Source organism: Chlorocebus sabaeus, chromosome 12, assembly GCF_047675955.1.
Source record: "Chlorocebus sabaeus isolate Y175 chromosome 12, mChlSab1.0.hap1, whole genome shotgun sequence".
In the NCBI taxonomy this organism is placed as follows: Eukaryota; Metazoa; Chordata; class Mammalia; order Primates; family Cercopithecidae; genus Chlorocebus; species Chlorocebus sabaeus.
The window spans coordinates 61,475,128-61,495,877 of NC_132915.1; the positions used below are offsets into that span (position 1 = coordinate 61,475,128).

Sequence of the window (20,750 nt, forward strand, 5' to 3'; positions counted from 1 at the left end):
TTCTCACATCTGTCTTTCATGGTGTAGGTCTAACTAACTTCTTTTTTTTTTTTTTTGATTGAGACGGAGTCTCACTCTGTCACCCAGGCTGGAGTGCAGTGGTGTGATCTCAGCTCACTGCAACCTCCGTCTCCCAGGTTCAAGTGATTCTTCTGCCTCAGCCTCCCAAGTAGATGGAACTACAGGCACCCGCCACTACGCCTGGCTAATTTTTGTATTTTTAGTAAAGACAGGGCTTCACCATATTGGCCAGGTTGGTCTCGAACTCCTGAGCTGGTGATCCACCCGCCTTGGCCTCCCAAAGTGCCAGAATTACAGGTGTGAGCCACCGCACCCGGCCTAACCGGCTTCTTACTGTGGCTGTCCTGTTACCTCTTCTCTGATGAGGCTGGCATCTCTCATGTCTCTGCAAGTGCCACAATCTAACCCTGTCTCTGTGCTTTGACATTCTCCCTCCTCCCACAGCCCCCAGCGGTATTCACACTGATCCTCCATTTATCACTGTATTATTTCAGCCTAATTATTAATTGCCTGCAATGTGCCATGCTTTGATTATAGACAGTTGAAAGAACACACTTCATGCTCCATACAGGGCTGTGACCTTAAGGGAGAGAAATATACATGGCTAACTAACCATAGCAGTTCTCTAACGGAAGTACATGTAAAGTGTGGCCAGGTGTGGTGGCTCATGCCTGTAATCCTAACACTTTGGGAGGCCGAGGAGGGTGGGTCACTTGAGGTCAGGAATTCAAGACCAGCCTGGCCAACATGGTGAAACCGTGTCTCTACTAAAAATACAAAAAATTAGCCAGGTGTGGTGGTACATGCTTGTAATTCCAGCTACTCAGGAGACTGAGGCAGGAGAATCACTTGAACCCAGGAGGTGGAGCTTGCAGTGAGCTGAGATTGCACCACTGCACTCCAGCCTAGGCGACAGCGTGAGACTCCGTCTCAAAAAAAAAAGAAATTGTACACGCAAAGTGTCACAAAACACAAGGAAAGTAACACCTAATTCTTCCAGGGAAGTCAGAGTTGTAGAATAAATACAGGAAGAAGAAAGAAGAAAGCAAGAGTAGTCATATATATTCCATCACAACTTGGCAAAGAAAAAAAAAGCGGTGACATACAAAGGAAGCACAGACAAAAGGTTGGAGAGAGAAAGCACACGGCATGATTGAGTAGCCCAGAGGAATGCAACATGGTTGGGTTTATGAATATTTGAAGGCGATGAAGCTCAGAGGGGCAGGAGGAACCGGATTATAAAGAAATTCATATGTGACACTGAAAAGTTGGGATTGGGTACATCAAACTCCTTACTTACAAGCAGCCTTCAAAAAGCACCTTATCTATACCACTCCCTATTACAGGTCTATTTGTTCTACCTCAGACATACAGTCACGTACTACTCAGAGAGCAAGGGTGAAGTCATATATATTTTCTGTATCCCTCTCTTCCTTGCAGGGTTAGCATAATAATAACATCAATAAACAGTTGTTAGTCTTATTAAAAAATCGTCTCTGATCTTTTGAGGAGTGACATAATGAATTCAGATCATTCTATTTCAACTAAAATGATCAAATACATATTCAAACAGTGATGATCATGCAGGGACAGAGCATGGGAAAAGGCTGAGTGAGCCCAGCTCTTGGCTATCTGATGTCTAAATTCTCTCATCACCTCTTTTGCATTGCTAGTACATTTATAAGAGGTTTTTGGAACCAAAGAGGAAGAACGTTTGCTCTCTACAGGCCACTTCTGAGGTTCATCCATTGTTTGGGATGAGAGCTCAGTTAGAGAGGCTAAAAATGTGACTATTACTCAAGTTTGGGGTTAAATATTTTCTACTAAACAGAGAAAGAGTCAAAGTTCAGTGTTCGTCTAGATGGCTCTGAACCAGAGGTAGCAGAGAGTAACAAAATCTCAAAGGGCTTGTTACTGGATCCAACTTACACTTCTGGGGCTTATAAACAACTTGCTCCAGTTCCTCCAGGTTGTCTTTGACTGTTGCTATCACTGACGCATCAAGAGAAGCACACAGCTTGCAGATATAATCCAAGGCTTCATCTGTGTCTTTGGCATCCCCAACACCAACCGAGGCAGTCAGCCCAATGACCTGTAAGGAGCATTCAAAATCATGAGATGTCTGAGAAATGGTACCATGTTTCCACAACCCCTCATATAACTTTCCTGCTGGAGTACAGTTTTTGTTTTTTGTTTTTACTAACACACAGTGTATGGCACATGGAGGCGCATAATGCATATTTACTAAGTGAACAAATGAATTAAGGAAACAAAATTCATAATGAGTTGTACAATATGGACTCAGGACTTGAGAAGGACATCTTCAATGTGGCCACAAGAGTAAGAAAATAGGAGTTAGGAAGATTATAGCTCTTCCGAAGTATTCGTCTGACTTTGGAGATACCTGGGGCAGTGGGCCTGAAGATCCTCCAAGTTTCTGATCTAGATAATTAAACATGATCATATTGTATGGGTGTTGTTTACTGGTGTTGTGGCATTCATCAAATATCATCAAAGTAAAGACGGACAGTGATGGAATCGTTCCCTTTTTAAGGTTGTTCACAAGAATCTGAGGAGTTAAAATGATGATGTCATTGTTCTCAACAATCTGTTCCACCGGTACATTCTCAGCTGTTGCTCCAGAAATGCCTGTAACTCTATACCTGGGAAATGACAGAAATTCCATATTACCAATCACGATGTGAATAAGGAACCACAAATATGAAATGCTAGCTCAGAACATCAACTGATTAAATTCTCCCTGAGTCCAAAAGGAGTATAGCTGTAGGCAAGTCCTTAGCACAGAGCCTGACACATAGTAAGTGATCAATAAATCCAAGCTAGTTGTAATTTATAGTAGTATATATTAAGCCACTGAGAAAAGAGTACGTAAAAGAATAATATCAAATAAATTATAAAATCACTAAAGAAGTTAAACGTGTCCCATAAACATCAGATTTATCCCTGAAGTCATTTACTCCCCATACAAGGGCAAACCAGGGGAGTTTAAGCTTTCTGGTACATCTAACAAAAAAGACTTGAATCCATGAAGGAATTACATCTGGATTATATAAAAGCTGAATCTAATATAATTTTTTATCGTTGTTTTTCAAAACCAAACAGAAAACACATCAATTAACACAAAGCTGGAGAAAAAGAAATTGAAGCAACTATTATACCTACCCAAGTCTTTCAAAGTATTTTGAGAATACAGATTCCTGCTGTTCATATACTGGGATCTGATTTGCAAAAAAGACAACTTTCCCCTTTTGTCCTGGTGGGAATTTTTTAAGATGATGTTCACATATAAGGACTGAAACCAGGGTTTTTCCACAACCTTTTAACATGTAAGGAAAAAAGAAAACATGTAACTCATATATTAGATATTTTTCTAGAAAGGCATTTATTTTTGGCTCTTCTAATACTACTGAGCTGACTAATTAATTGATAATTTAGATGGGTTAACAGTTACAGAATTTACACTATGACTAAAAAATATCAAGCTACTTCCTAGGTGCATGCAAACAGCCAAGACCCAAAAGCAAGCTAACAGAGGGCACTTTTCTTACCTTCTCATGTCCCATAAAATACACAAGGACATTAGTACGACAGTTTTCTCAAAAGACATATGGAACAAGGAAAAAACTGAAACTTGTCCATTCTGTCCCAGTATTCAACAAAAGAAAAAAAAAGGAAGCAAACAGAAAAACAATGTAAGTAATGGCAATAGGCTTACCTGTAGGAGCACATATTATTGTGTTTTTTCCTTTCTTAGCAGGCAAAGCAAGCTCTAATTGGTAATTTCTTGGTTTAAATGGGCTGTACAAGTTTGTATCAGACACTTCTGGAATACAAAAGGAGCAAAATTACCAAACAGTTCCTGCTCTGAGGAATCACGGTAATAGCTACAGTCTAATGTCCACAAATTCTGACTCCAGCAAGAAGAGCCTCACTGGAGAAAGTTTAGAATCCTTTCTCTTGGTAACCACTCTTTCTTTTCCACTAATTTGAAGTACAGAATTCTCTCAGTGACAAAGTATTGATGGCAAGAAAGAAAAAAAAAAAAAAAAAACATGAATTATTTTTTATACAATCATGGAAGGCTAACAAGAGAAACCAAAGCAAGAATGGCCCAATTCAGGGTAAGACAACCTGTCCACTAAAGGCAATGCTGTATGGAAAAAAGCAACAAATCCTCCCAAGATATTTGAAGAAAACCAAACTGTTAACATTGGATTCTCAAAGCAATTTCTTATTAAGGAGCAATAACACTTTGTCGTTCTTCAGGTTCTCAAACGATATTTTCTCTCGACACAACCAGAAGTTTTAAAAAATAATCAAAGGCTTTATCTCAATAACAGGTAGGCATATAAAATGTTAAGAGCTAGCAAAGACTTTGGAAATTATCTACTGAGTCTAACCTGCCCATTTTAGAGAAAGGGAGAATTTCTAAAAGGTTAAGTGAATTAACCTCACACAAAAGACATGTAAGGGCCAGGCGCAGTGACTCATGCCTATAATCCCAGCACTTGGGAGGCTGAGGTGGATGGATCACTTGAGGTCAGGAGTTTGAGAACAGCCTGGCCAACATGGTGAAATCCCCATCTCTACAAAAAAGAAAAAAATACAAAAATTATCCAGATGTGGTGGCACATGCCTGTGGTCCCAGCTACTTGGGAGACTGAGGCAGGAGAATCACTTGAACCCAGGAGGCCAAGGTTGCAGTGAGCTGAGATTGTGCCACTGCACTCCAGCCTGAACAACAGAGCGAGAGACTCCATCTCAAAAAACAACAAAAGACATGCAAGAATCTTCACATGTCAGAAAATTCAAAGCAACTCATATTCATTGATTTTACTGTTTTTTTTTTCTTTTTTTTCCCAAGGGGTAACAGATTTTATTCTGAAATGACCAACAACAAAACAAAACAAAAATACTTGTAACATTCAGTTGCAGAAGCAATCTGCACATTTTCTCTTTATGATGTTATCCTAGTATCATTTTTCTTCTAACACCACTCATTATTAATCCTAATTTCCTTCCTGATACTCTTTTATAAATAACTTTTTATTATGGCATATTATACAACTTTCTGGTCTCATAAAGCCATCAAGAAAATATGCTTCGAGAAGCATACAGGGGCCTCACAGGGCCACAGCTAACTTACACAGTGCCTCTGTGTAAATGAGAAAAAGGAGCTTCTTTGGAGGACACACAGCCCCTCAGTGCACTGTGTGGCAAATGCACAGGCTGGATCTCAACCCCTACTCAATTCTCAGCTGGGTGCATTTGGGTAGCACACTAACTTTATCAACTTGCAAGGCAGCCTAGGGGTCCTAAAAGGAAATTGAGCAAGTGGCTCAGCAATAGAAGTAGTATTTCTTTAGAAAGCAAGGCTGATTTGGGAATTCATAGACATCAGGTTTTGGTGAAGACTCTATTTGCATTTCCACCATAGACATGCACATACTTTCTTAGTGGTAAAAGAAGAAAAAAAGATAGTAAAAAGAAGAAAAAAAAGATAGTGGAAGAACTGGAAGGAGAGAATGGCATTCCAAATATAGAAAAAGTATCTATTGTAACATAAATTCTCTTTTCTTTCTTAATTTTCCTTACAAACCTTTTCACAAGGCTGTGACTTTGGGTACTGCAAAACGTGTCCCCACACCAAATACCAGAAGAGCACCATTATGGAAAAGAACAAACAATGCCAGGTACCTGAAGGTGGACATGAATTCTCACTAAGATTCTGGCATTCTGGATCTTCTTGGTAGAAAATCTGTATGTCAGAAGTTTCCATCTTATCCTCGAGATCTTCTGTTTCAACATCTTTTACACCTTTGTAAGACCAAAAAAGTCTTAGAATCTTCACATAATCTGATTATAGTTTTGATGGTGAAAGCTCCACAAAAAGGTCATAACACTAAGATTTTTAACTTCTATTAAAATTTCTCACAACCACTCCCCTTCACCTTTTAAAACAGTTAAAAGAATCACTTTGAGTTTCAAATCTCAATTTGGAGTTGACCTCCAATGTAATTTAGAGCTATATTACTCAAAGTGCGGAACGTATTGCCCTACTGAGTCAGAATCCACATTTTAACAAGACCTCCAAGGGATTAGTATGCACCAAAAAAATAAAAAATTAAAAAAAATAGAAGCATGACTCAGCAGACATTCGTGTCTTCCATTTCTGACTGACTCTTGACCCAGTAAATCAGATGTGTATTTACACAGTTTCTGAAACAACTTAGCCTAGGAAAGCTAAGACCAGATATTCAGATGTTTACCAAACTCAGCCTTTGAAACAATGCTCTGAGCGTTAGCTTCAAGAAACCAAATGATGGTTCAGACACTTAATCACAACCAATTCTTTCACCCGTCGGATTCAGTTCCAGATGGCTTCCAGTAAGAGAACCAGGTGATGTCTATCAAGAAATCTACTCTGAAAAGGGGGTAAGTCCTGGAGTTTGAACCTTTCACTCTAGAATTCTCAAGCTATTTCTCTGATAATCTAAACTTAGACTGGGAGTTCGGATTCTGCCTTCCCCAAATCCTTTGGGCCAGATGGGCTAATTCTGGATGAGAGTGGTTTTCCCCAGTCCATTTTTAGGGGTTATATGCAACCAAACTAACTTTGTAGGCAAGTAACTGCCTCCCTCCCAGAATGCTGGTCCGCACTAGAGATGTAGCTCTGGCTCTCTGAGGGGAAAACGCCTCTGATGGGATGTGAGAGACCGGTTGGAATGAGCGAAGCCCTAAGTAGAGCTGTGAGGAGGGTACAGTGTCTTACCTTTCTCTACAGTCCACAGTTCACTGAACTTGTTTCTCTCTCTCTCCAAAGCAAGTTTCAAAGTTTTGGGCCAGTTCTCCTTGTCTGATCTGAGAAGGCATTCCACCAATTTCTCTGCACCTGCCATCATCCCCTTAGTGGAGCAAATCTAAGCAAAGCAACTGTAGTTTATTGATCAATTATCTCAAAAGCTTTCCCTCTATCAGTTTTGACTGAAGAAATGTCAGTTCACATACTATCTGATTTAAAGCCATTGTACATTACGGTTCAATGGGTCATATTCATGACAATTTTTTCCCCGTCCAACACATCTTTTAAGATACTTTTTCCTTCATCCTTTCCTTTACACTAGATGTCACTGTGTCAAGCCAAGCCTTCTCATCGCCTCTGAGTTCTTACACCTATCCTCATCAGCAATATTAGGAAAATAATCATTTGACAACCATTCCCAACATGGGTATATTGGCATATAGCAATATGTGGAAACAGATAACAAAATACTAACAATTTTTTTTCAGGGTTGAGGAATTTGTATGACTTTTACTAATCATAATAACTAAAGTTTATTGTTCACATACTCTGTGCAAGACATACATGAGTACTTTATATATATTATCTCATTTACATATCTCATTACCCTTATAAAAGTACCATATTAATAAGGTACCATTATTATTTCCATTTTACACACAAGGAAACAGATAGATATTCAGAGAAACTAAATAACTTGCCCAAGATCATACCGCTAGTAAGTGGTTGAGCTATGATTCTAACGAAATTCATCTGTGTTCAGAGTCTAAACACTTAACTGCTAGAGTCTGTAGCCCTTTCTCATCTGCTCAACTGTTCAATTTAAATTTGCATAAAACACTGTTTACAGACTGTGGTGATTTTAACTGAAAATAGGGCAAACTTCAAAAACACTTTGTGACATAAATATTATTCAGTTCACATTAAAAGTACTATTCTGGCTGGGCGCGGTGGCTCACACCTGTAATCCCAGCACTTTGAGAGGCCGAGGCGGGTGGATCACGAGGTCAGGAGTTCGAGAGCAGCCTGATCAACATGGTGAAACCCCATCTCTACTAAAAATACAAAAATTAGCTGGGCGTGGTAGCGCGCACCTATAATCCCAGCTACTCAGGAGGCTGAGGCAGGAGAATCACTTGAACGCAGGAGGCAGAGGGTACAGTGAACCGAGATCGTGCCATTGCACTCCAGCCTCGGTGACAGAGCGAGACTCCATCTCAAAAAAAAAAAAAAAAAAAAAAAGGTACTATTCTATGAGTACTTTTGTGGGTTTCAGTGATCTTTCTCAGGTCTAAAACAGTATAGAAAACAGAAGACACCTCCCATGTTATTATTATTTCCCCCAATTTTAGTACTTTATATTAACTTACCTGTAGAATTTCTTCACATTCCTGATTAATTAAACATTCAGACAGATCAGAAAGGATATCTGTTGGAATAATTCTGGTTTTAAATTCTGGTTGTAAACGTTTTAAAAGTAATCTATACTCCTCCAACTTTTCAATTTTTTTGAAATCCCAACTTTCAATGGCTTCATAAAGTCCAGAATAACCTGAAAAAAAATGTGGACTTTTATGAAACCAACTGAAAAATACTTTGAGATTAGTATCATAGAAATCATGTTTGAATGTATGGTGGTAGAATTCAAAAAATATCTGTAAATTACCCCCAATTGTCATTGATTTTTCAAAAAGAAAACAGTATTCATTTTAGTCACCCAACGCTTTAGGCCTTCTAGCAATATTTATTATCTATTGGGAAAAAGTACTAAGGACAACTTTGAAGTCTTACATTTTGATCTTAGTATAAAATCTTTCTTACAAAGTGCCCCATGGACTTCACCTACAATCCCTGATTTGTCTTTAAAAAGTCAGAGTCAACAGGTTTATTACATATCTTCTCAGTGGAAAGCAGTAAAGAAGGCAAAAAGATATATAAACCTTAATTCCTGACCCCAAGGAACTTTCCTTCTAATTTTTCTAAGATAATATTAAGAAAATGGGAAATTTACTTAATATTATTCCACATGCCTTTAAAACACATTTATTTAAAAATCATATTTAGAAAGTTCAGAAAAAAATACTAATGGCCAACAAACATACATAAGATGTTCAACCTCATTCTTTTTTAAAATTGTAGTAAAAAACAGATAAAACATTTACCATCTTAACTATTTTTAAATGTACAGTTCAGTCGTGTTAAATTCATTTTGTTATAAAACAAAAATCCAGACCTTTTTCACCTTGCAAATCTAAAACTCTATAAAACAACTATTCCTTTTTCTCTCCTCACCCCTGCTCCCGGTAACCACCACTCTTTCTGTTTCTATGAATCCGACTACTTCAGATAATTTATATAGGTGGCAAAATACAATATTTGTCTTTTTGTGACTGGCTTACTCCACTCAGCACAGCGCCCTCAATGTAGGTGGATTTTGCAGCATGTGCCAGGATTTCCCTTTTCTTTTTTTTTTTTTTAAGGCAGAATAATATTTTTATTATTTGTTGATCCATTCATCACTGATGGACATTTGAGTTGCTTCTACCTTGTAAGTGATCACGAATAACGCTACTATCAACATGGATGTGCAAACATCTCATCAATACCCTGCTTTCAATTCTTTTGGAAATACACCAGAAGTAGAATTGCTGGATCATATGGTGGTATATATTTTCAATTTTTTGAAGGACTGCCATACTATTTTCCATGGCTGTTACACCATTCTACAATCCTACCAATCAGGCACAGGGTTGCAGTTTCTCCACATCCTCAACTATACGCATTATTTTCTGTTTTTATTTTTATAGAAACCATTGTAATGGGGGTGATGTGATATCATATAATGGCTTTGAATTTCTCTGATGATTACTGATGTTGAATATCTTTCCATATACTCATTAGCCATTTGCATACCATATTTGGATAAATGTCTATTCAAGTCCTTTGCTTTTTTTTTTTTTGAGATGGAGTCTCACTGTGTCACCCAGGCTGGAGCGCAGTGGCATGATCTTGGCTCGCTGCAACCTGCACCTCCCGGGTTCAAGTTATTCTCCTGCCTCAGCCTCCTAAGTAGCTGGGACTACAGGCATATGCCACCACATCCGGCTATTTGTATTTTTAATAGGGACAGGGTTTTGTCATGTTGGCCAGGCTGGTCTTGAACTCCTGACCTCAGGTGATCCACCTCCCTCGGCCTCCCAAAGTGCTGGGATTACAGGCATGAGCCACCACGCCCAGTCCCTTTGCCTATTTTTTAATTTGATTTTTTTGTCTTTGAGTTGCAGGAGTCCTTGATATAGTCTACATATTAACCCCTTATCAGGTATATGATTTGCAAATATTTTCTCTCATTCCATGGGTTGACTTTTCACCCTATTATGTCCTTTGAAGCACGTAAGTTTCACATAGTCCCATTTGTCTATTTTTTCACTTTGCTGCCTATGCTTCTGATATCATGTCCAAGAAATCATTGCCAATTCCAATGTCATGAATTTTTTCTCCTATGCTTTCTTCTAGGAGTTTTAACAGTTTTGGGTCTTATATTTAGGTCTTTAATGCATTTTGAGTTGATTTTTGTATAAAGTGTGTGATGGTTAATTTTCTGTGTCAGCTTGACTGGGCTAAGGGATGCCCAGATAGCTGGTAAAACATTATTTTTGGGTGTGTCCGTAACGGTGTTTTCAGAACAGATTATCACTTGAGTCAGACTGAATAAAGAAATTCACCCTCACTGATGTGTGCAGACATCATCCAATCCATTGAAGACCAAAAGAGAACAAAAAGGGAGAAGAAGGGCAAATTCTCTTTTCTTGAACTCATCATTTCTCTTGCCCTTGGACATCAGAGGTCCTGGTTCTCAGGCCTTCAGACTCTGAATTACACCAACTGCTCTTCTGATTCTCCAGATTGCAGACAGCAGATCATGGGACATCTCAGCCTCCATAATCACGTGAGCCAATTCCAAAAATATACATGTAAGTAACAATGTGTATACATATCTCATCATATATACACACAAATATATCCTATTGCTTTTGTTTCTCTGGAGAACTGTAATACATGGTATAAGTGTCAAAATTCATTATTTTGCAAATGGATATCCAGTTTTCCCAGCAACATTTGCTGAAGAGACTGTCCTTTCCCCATTGAGTGGTCTATTTCTACAAAAAAAAAAAGAAAAATGCCATTGGGGTTTTGATAGGGATTGCATTGAATCTGCAGTTCACTTTTGGTAGTATAGGCATCTTAAGTCTTTAATTCATGAATGGGGATGTCTTTCCATTTATTTGTGTTATCTTTCATTCTTTCAGCAATATTTTGTTGTTTTCAGGGTATGAATCTTTTATCTCCTTGGTTAGGTTTCTTCCTAAGTATTTTAATCTTTTTGATGCTATTATAAATGGAATTGTTACCTTAATTTCTTTTTTGCATTATTTGTCAATACATAGACATGTGACTAATTTTGGGGTGTTGCTTTTGTGTCCTGAAACTTTTCTGAATTAGTTCTAATAGTTTTTTCTAAAATCTTCAGGGTTTTCTACATATAAGATTCTGCCATTGACCGGGCATGGTGGCTCACGCCTGTAATCCCAGCACTTTGGGAGGCCAAGGCAGGCAGATCACGAGGTCAGGAGATTGAGATCATCCTGGTTAACACGGTGAAACCCCATCTCTACTAAAAATACAAAAAATTAGCTGGGCGTGGTGGAAAGCACCTGTAGTCCCAGCTACTCGGGAGGCTGAGGCAGGAGAATGGCGTGAACCCAGGAGGCAGAGCTTGCAGTGAGCCGAGATCACACAACTGCATTCCATCCAACCCGGCGACAGAGCGAGACTTTGTCTCAAAAAAAAAAAAAAAAAAAAAAATATGCTGCCATCTGCAAACAGATTATTTTACTTCTTTCTTTCCAATTTGGATACCTTGTCTTTCTTTTCCTTGCCTAACTGCTCCAACTAGGACTTCCAATACTAAACTTTATTCAATTTTTAAAATAAAAATTAAAAGTACTATTTTTACCTAACAGGTTGGTAAGGGTTAAAATAACTTATAATATCCAGATTAATCATATCCCCAAAGTGGAGAAATAGTGCTTTCTCTGAAGAGAAACAGAAACCAGCCCTTTGGAAAAACCTGCTCCACTGCTGATTTCAACCAACCTCCTGACTACCCCTCCCTTTAGCAGTTTCAACACAACAACCAACCAGCGTTTCTTCCTGATAAGAGACCACCAACCACAGAGTGGGTCTGGCCAGTCTATGAAGGATGTGCAGTGGGAGTTTTCATGTCCTCTGCTTCACCTTCTGACATCAGAGGGCCAAAAACTCCACCCATGGATCATGCTAACACTGCCAGTTTTTGAACATGGGTGCCGTGGAAAGGCATGAAGCTCAGCTGCCCAGGTGCATGCTTCTACTTTCATATTCATGACTCCTCCTGCAGCTTACTGAATATTTGGTCACCCCGTTCAGCGTAAATCCCTGTTTCACTCTTCCCACCCCAAAGTGCCTGTTTCCTGCTTCTGGCCAGAGGCTACACTTCCCAGCCTGTCAAAATGGCCACCCTGCAGACAGACTGCAACCCTTTATGAAAAATAAAGCTCTCCTTTCCAAATTTATGAACTTCATGATTCTTCTGTTGATAGAAAACACCATAGCTCTGAAAACAGAAATGTAAAAATTATGTAATATTTGATGCATGTACTAGAATATTTGTAACATATATAATAAAGACTATAACAAGAAAAGGAACATATGTGAACCCACTATCCGATTTAAGAACTACCATATTCCAGCTGGGTGCGATGCCTGTAATTGCAGCACTTTGGGAGGCCAACGCAGGCAGATCACTTGAGGCCAGGAGTTCAAGACCAATCTGACCAACATGGTGAAACCCCGTCTCTACTAAAAATACAAAAATTAGCTGGGCATGGTGGCATATGCCTATAATCCCAGCTTCTCGGGAGGCTGAGGGAGAAGAGTTGCTTGAACTGGGACCCAGGAGGCGGAGGTTGCAATGAGCGGAGATTGTAACACTGCACTCCAGCCTGGGCTACGGAGTGAGACTCCACCTCAAAAAAACAAAAACAAAAAACAAACAAGGCCGCGCGCGGTGGCTCAAGCCTGTAATCCCAGCACTTTGGGAGGCCGAGACGGGTGGATCACGAGGTCAGGAGATCGAGACCATCCTGGCTAACACAGTGAAACCCCGTCTCTACTAAAAACACAAAAAACTAGCCGGGCGAGGTGGCGGGCGCCTGTAGTCCCCGCTACTCGGGAGGCTGAGGCAGGAGAATGGCATAAACCCGGGAGGCGGAGCTTGCAGTGAGCTGAGATCCGGCCACTGCACTCCAGCCCTGGCGACAGAGCAAGACTCCGTCTCAAAAAAAAAAAAAAAAAAAACCCACCATATTCCAATACTTTGTGCCTTCTCTTTCCAACCCCTCTGTCTCCCTGCCAAAGTCACTGCTTCCCTGTATTTAATATATCAATACTTTAATTTTTTTTATAGTTGCATATATTTGATTCCCTAAGCAATATGTTAAGTTTAGCTTTTTGGAACTTTATAAATATTATATCCTATGCCATGTAAGTTTCTCTTTCTTTAAAATTTAACATTACATTTCTACAACTCACCTGAGTTGTGATCTATAGATGTGTTCACACCTTTTCATTGTAGTTTAATGGATCATGTGTAAATACTATAAAATTTATGTATACATTCTCCTCTTAAAAGACATCAGGGTAATTTCCAGTTTTGTTTGCTTGCTTTTGTTAGTACAATTATACTATGAACACTCTTATATGCATATTCTGGAATATATGTATAAGTTCTTCTAGGGCACAAACTTAAAAGTGAAACTTTTGGATAGAAGGATACATGACAGCTGAACTCTACAAGGTGATATCAAATTATTTTTCAACATAGTTGTATCAATTTACACTCCATATAATGATATTTAAGATTTCCAGCCAGGCACAGTAGCTCACGCCTATAATCCCAGCACTTTGGGAGGCCGAGGCAGGTGGATCACCTGAGGTCAGGAGTTCGAGGCCAACCTGACCAACATGACAAAACCCCATCTCTGGCCAGGCACGGTGGCTCACGCCTGTAATTCCAGCACTTTGGGAGACCAAGGCAGGTGGATCATGAGGTCAGGAGATCGAGACCATCTTGGCTAACATGGTGAAACCCTGTCTCTACTAAAAATACAAAAAATTAGCCGGGCGTGGTGGTGCGCGCCTGTAGTACCAGCTACTTGGAGACTGAGGCAGGAGAATGGCATGAACCCAGGAGGCGGAGCTTGCAGTGAGCCGAGATCGCGCCACTGCACTCCAGCCTAGGCGACAGAGTGAGACTCCATCTCAAAAAAAAAACCAAAAAACAAAAAAACCCACCTCTACTAAAAATACAATAATTAGCCAGGTATGGTGGTGGGCACCTGTAATCCCAGCTACTCAGGAGGCTGAGACATGAAAATAACTTGAACCTAGGAGGCAGAGGTTGCAGTGAGCCGAGATCGTGCCATTGCACTCCAGCCTGGGCAACAGAGCGAGACTCTGTCTCAAAAAAAAAAAAAAAAAAGATTTCCATTAAATATCTTCTTTAACCTTAGCACTGTTGGACTTAAGTTTTGCTGTCTGGTAGTTATAAAATGTTATTTCACTGTGTTCCTAATCTACAATTCCCAAATTCCTAATTGGGCTGAGAATCTTTTCATACATTTATTCACTTTTCATTCTTCGTATTCATTGAAATGTTTGTCCAAATTTTTTGCTCTATATATGTTTTCTTTTTCCAATTGATTTTAAGACCTTTTTAATATATTCTAGATACTAATCCTTTAGTGATTTTATATTTTGAAAATATCTTCTCCCAGAGTTTGTGATTTGTTTTGTTTTGTTTTGTTTTTTTCACTTTCTTTATGGTGTTTTTGATAAACTTGATGTAAGGAATACAAATGTATGTATTTATTTGTATCCACATGGGCATGAAAGTTAGGGTTTGTTTTTTAAATACAGGGTTTATTTATTTATTCATTTATTTATTTTAATTTGAGAAGGAGTTTTACTCATTGCCCAAGCTGGAGTGCAATGATGCAATCTCAGCTCACTGCAACCTCCGCCTCCTGGATTCAAGCAATTCTCCTGCTTCAGCCTCCAGAGTAGCTGGGATTACAGGTGACTACCACCACGCCCAGCTAATTTTTGTATTTTTAGTAGACACAGGGTTTTGCCAAGTTGGCTAAACTGGTCTCAAACTCCTGACCTCACGTAATCTGCCCGCCTCATCCTCCCAAAGTGCTGGGATTACAGGCGTGAGCCACCACGCCCGGCCCAGGGTTTGTTTTTTAAATGCGGGGGTCTCCCTATGTTGCCCAGGCTGGAGTGCAGCAGCGCCATCATAGCTCACTGCAGCCTCAAACTTCTGGACTCAGGCAGTCCTTCTGCCTCAGCCTCCTGAGTAGCTGGGACTACAGACACATGCCACCACGTCCAGCTTGAGTTTGTTTGGTTTTTAATATTATTCTGTTTATCAATGCTATTTTTTAAATAGCTCCTCCTTTCCCAGTAATCCTCCTTTCTCAGTGATGTCTAATATATCAGGTTTCCATAAAGACATGGGCCTAATTAAAGGGTCATTATTCTGTTTCAATGGTCAGTTTGTCAGTGCCAGAACCAACATTTCACTGTCTCAATGCCTGTAGCTTTCTAACAAATGCTGACAGGTAGAAAGAAAAGCCCCAGTCTACTAAACTTGTCTTCTTTAGGGGTATCTTGACTATTGTTGGGTCATAATTCTTCCATATACATTGTAGAATCAACTTGCCACACTCTGAAAAAGTATGTAGGATTTTTATTAGAATTATATTGAATATACAGATCAATGTAGGGAGAACTGACATTTTTTATGATCTCAAGCCTCATTCTCTATGTGATGGGTATGTTTTTCCATTTAGGACTTCTTTAGTATCTTTCAGTAACATTTTATCATTTTCTCCATTCAGACCTTATACATCTTTTGTTAGATTTATTCCTAAATATATTACAATTGTTATTATTAGAAATGATACTTCATTTTGGATTACATTTTTTGTTTGCTTCCATTGGGCAGAAATGCAACTAATTTTTGTATATTAGTTTTATATCCAAATAATCTTGCTCTTCCATTAGTGACAATAATCTCTCTGCAGATTATTTTGCTGGATGTTTCAGGTAAACAATTATGTCATCTGCCTAAACACAGTCTTTACATTGCCTCAGACTAAGAGGCATGAACTATAAGTGGATACTTCAAAATTAATAGCTTTTCACTTTTACAGTATTGTCAGGCAGCAAGGTTTTGTGATTTGTGATTAAAAAGAATGAACTAACCTGCATGGTCTAGGGCATCCAAAAAGCCACGGAACCAGCCTTCCTCCTGGAGCTCCAACAGGAACTTGAGAAAAAGCGTGGCAGCCTCCATTGGGCCCTTGTTGTTTTTCTCAGCCTGAATATACTGCACCTCTTCTACAAACAGAAGCAAAAATGACTCATCAAATTGCAGAACTATTAATCATTAGAAGAAAAACCAGAAAAGGATCACGAGACCTTCCCAAATAGTGACAGGAACTGTAACAAGTCACAGCATTGGAAGAATCTTTAGAGAAGTAGCAAAACCTCTGCCCAGGCCGACTATGCCCATTCTTCACCAAGCCACTCTTCCCATCCTCTCTGGAAACTTCCAGTTTGGTGTGGAGGTCTGAGCACACATTCTAGAAAAGGAATTTCTTGAAGATGTGTAAAAAAATGTCCCCGCAAAAAGGGAGAAGTTATGGTGGCCTCAAACTATCCTCCTGTCTCAGCCTCTCAAAGTACTGGGATTACAGGTGTAAGCCACTGCACCCAGCCTCTAGAAAAAAAATTTTTTTAATTAGTTGGGTGTGGTGGCTCACACCTGTAGTCTCAGCTACTTTGGAGGCTGAGGTGGGAGGATCACTTGAACCAAGGAGTTCAAGGTTCCAGTAAGCTATGATGGCATCACTGCACTCCGGCCTGGGAAACAGAGTGAAAACTTGTCTTGAAATAGGACAAGCAAAGGAGAAGGAAGTAAGTAAGGGATACTTTCATGGTCTTTTTGGGAGAAAACTATCTACCAACTGCTGGTGGTCATTCTAACTTTGTACACTAATTTCATACCTGAGGAGTAGTAACAAAAATGCTACCTTGGTATGACCTAATACTTGATAATTTTCTGGGTTTTTTTCCATTGTTGATGGAATGCAAATTCCAAGGGAGTAAGCAAGTTGTCAGGCTGGTAAACCACTATATTCTCATAGATTAGAAGAAGACCTAGCACATAATAGACAATAAACAAAGGTATGTTTAATGAATGAAGGAAGAGAAGAAGGAATGCCTTATAATCTTGCTCTACTTAAAGGCATCTCTGCCAAGGTCTCTGTCTTGACAACAATAAAATCATCCCTTTCAAAAAATAAAATTCAATGGTTTTTGGAGCGGTGAATCCATTAGTACTATCTAATTTTAGTACATTTTCATTACTATAAAAAGAAAACCTATATCCATTAGCAGTCATTCCCTACTTTCCCTCTCCTTAGCCCCAGGCAAACACTAATCAAATTGAGTCTCCATGGATTTGCCTATTTTACACATTTCATATTAATGGAATCATGCAATACATAGTCTGTGTCTGGCCTGTCTTACTTTGTATAATGTTTTTAAGGTTTAACCATGTTGTAGCATGTTATTATTCATTCCTTTTTATTGCCAGATAATATTCCACTGTATGGACACACCACATTTTGTTTATCCACTCCTCAGTGGTTATTTGAGTTGTGTCCACATTTTGCCTATTACAAATAGACATGCTATGAACATTCATGAGAAATTTTATGTGAAGATGTATATATTCATTTCTCTTGAGTATACACAGAGGTGTGAGATTTCTAGTTCTTATGGTAACTCCATTTTTAACGTTGTAGGGAATTGTCAAGCCATTTTCCAAAGGAGCCGCACCATCTTACATTCCCACCAGTAATCTAAGAGGATTCCAATTTCCACACATCCTTGCCAATACTTCTTATCATCTTTTTCATTTTAGCCTTCTGTATGAGTTTCCTGTGGCTGCAATAACAAATTAGGACAAACCAGGTGGTTTAAACAATAGAAGCTTATTCTCTCTGTTCTTGGAGGCCAGAATTGTGAATCACGGTGTCAGCAGAGTCATGCTTCCTCTGAAGGCTCTAAGGGAGAGTGCATTCCTTGCCCTTCCAGTTTCTGGTAGCTGCTGGCATTCCTTGGCTTGTGACAATGCTCCCTCCAACTGTGCCTTCCGTTTCTCTGGCTTGTGGCCACATCACTCCAGTCTCTGCCTATGTTTTCACACGACATTCTCGTTGTCTCTATGACTTCACATGGCTGTTTTCTTAGAGGGACACCAGTCAGATTGAACTAGGGGCCTGCCCTACTCTAGTATGACCTCATTGTAACTAATTACCTCTGTAGACACAATCTCCAAATAAATCACATTCTGAAGTACTGGGAATTAGGACTTGAACATATCTTTTGGGTCGGGGGGACACAATTCAACCCGTAACAGCAACCTATCTTGTCACCTATCCCAGCTTCCCTGGACCCACAATCCTACCGTATTCCACTGAGTCAGTTCATTCTGTTCCTAAGCCCAGTCCTTACAGCTGTACTTTTGTTCCCAGGCCTCCCTGCTGCTTGAGCTTCCTTTCGACATGCTACCAGCCATTACAGATATTCCACGTGGAGACGCAAATTTATCCCAGCCACAGCTACCGCCTTCCCAGATAAACTGCCTTGCAGTATCCTGGGCAGTTCACATTTACTTTGCATGTGGTCAGGCCCATCCCACTACCTGGCCCCAACATCTGCTGCTACAGAGTAGTGACAATTTCCTCAAAAGCATCAACAATGCAGACAAAACCTCATCTTTAACAGTATTTCCCACTACCTTTGCTGTCCCAGGGCCCACTGTGATGTCAACCTTAGCTTCTCAAGGTAGAATTTCTTGATCCCTTCTCTGCTTTCTCAGTCTCTTTACTGACTAAAGCTCTTTACTGACTACTGACTAAAGCACTTATACTGCATAGTACATAGTAAATGTGGGCCTGTTTTCCACCTGAGACTGTGACTTGGAACATTTATCTTGTAATCGTCAGCACAGTACCTGGCTCATGCATTGTCCGGAAAGTGCTACCAAAGGAATGGATATTCAGAATAGTGCCCACCTGGTGCCTCTCCAGAATCACGCTTGGCCTTTGACTCCAAAATATTATAAAAAATCTGAGGCTGGGCACAGTGGCTCACACCTCTAATCCCAGCACTTTGGGGGGCTGAGGTGGGTGGATCACTTGAGGTCAGGGGTTCGAGACCAGCCAACATGGTGAAACCCCATCTCTACTGAAAATACAAAAATTAGCCAGGCGTGGTGGTCAGTGCCTATAATTCCAGCTACTCGGGAGGCTGAGGCAGGAGAATCACTTGAACCCAAGAGACAGAGGTTGCTGTGAGCTGAGATCGTGCCACTGCACTCCAGCCTGGGCAACAGAGCAAGACTCCATCTCAAACACACACACACACACACACACACACACACACACACACACCCCCAGGTCTGCCTTGAAACATCCTGGACAACCTGTGAGTAAGAAAAGTCCTGCAGCTTCCAGGGAACCATGCAAGTTCTCCAGGAGAAACATGGCTTCAGTGCTCCTTTTCCACGATGTAACTAGTGTCAGTAATCACAATATCTGATTGCAGAGAGGGTTACAGTAAACGAGATGCTAGATGTGGGCATGGGGAGAGTGTGGATAAGCTCCCTTTGCTTTCCACAGATGGCAAAAAAATATGAATCAAAAGTTTTATATCCAGCCATAACACTCATTAGTGTCTCTGGTCCCTGACCAAATCCTCACTGATAAAATATACTTGTCACAGCCAGGCACAGTGGCTCACGCCTGTAATCCTAGCACTTTGGGAGGCTGAGGTGGGTGGATTACTTGAGGCCAGGAGTTCAAGACCAGCCTGGCTAACATGGTGAAACCCTGTCTCTACTAAAAAAATACAAAAATTAGATGGGCATGGTGGCCAGTGCCTGTAATCCCAGCTACTCAGGAGGCTGAGGCAGGAGAATCACTTGAACCCCGGAGGTGGAGGCTGCAGTGAGCTAAGAGCTAAAATCCCACCACTGCACTCCAGCCTGGGCAACAGAACAAAACCATCTCAAAAACATATATATGTATTATACATTTAATACATTTAATAAATATATAAAATATATATTTAGTATGTAAAATAATTATATATGATACATTATATATCATATAATACTGATATAAATATCATATATAATATATAATATCATATATATTATATATCATATATAATTATTTTATATACTAAATATATATAGATTTATTAAATTAAATGTATAATTTATTATAATTTATATAATTTATATATTATATATTATATATAATAGATTATATATTAATGATACACAATTATATATAATTATATTTATATTATATAAATAATTATATTTATATTATATAAATAATTATATTTATATTAAATAAATAAATATATTTATATTAAATAATTATATATTTATATAATATATAATCATATATAATTAAATTAAATTTATATTTTTATATAAATTAAAATTTTATTTTTATTTATAATAAATTTATTTTATATAAATTAAATTTATATTTTAATATAATTTTTAATATATTATAATTTTAACATTAATTATATATAATTACATATATTATATACTATATAAGTTATATATATAGTATATAATATATACTATATAAGTTATATATAGTATATAATATATACTATATATCATATATAGTATATAATATATAAT

The 20,750-nt window shown here is 39.0% G+C and overlaps 1 protein-coding gene across 1 annotated transcript in view; it reads right to left on the bottom strand.

Moving 5' to 3' along the window:
• The window catches only part of RIGI (RNA sensor RIG-I), a 71,138-nt gene that overhangs the window by 29,086 nt on the left and 21,302 nt on the right, over positions 1-20,750 (bottom strand). Inside the window, exons 2-9 of the mRNA XM_007969032.3 lie at positions 16,217-16,351; positions 8,215-8,396; positions 6,815-6,962; positions 5,740-5,859; positions 3,758-3,865; positions 3,205-3,358; positions 2,426-2,684; positions 1,951-2,113 (exon numbers count right to left, since the gene is read on the bottom strand). Of these exons, the coding sequence (XP_007967223.3) occupies positions 1,951-2,113; positions 2,426-2,684; positions 3,205-3,358; positions 3,758-3,865; positions 5,740-5,859; positions 6,815-6,962; positions 8,215-8,396; positions 16,217-16,351 (1,269 nt within the window). The remainder of the gene's footprint in view (positions 1-1,950; positions 2,114-2,425; positions 2,685-3,204; positions 3,359-3,757; positions 3,866-5,739; positions 5,860-6,814; positions 6,963-8,214; positions 8,397-16,216; positions 16,352-20,750) is intronic.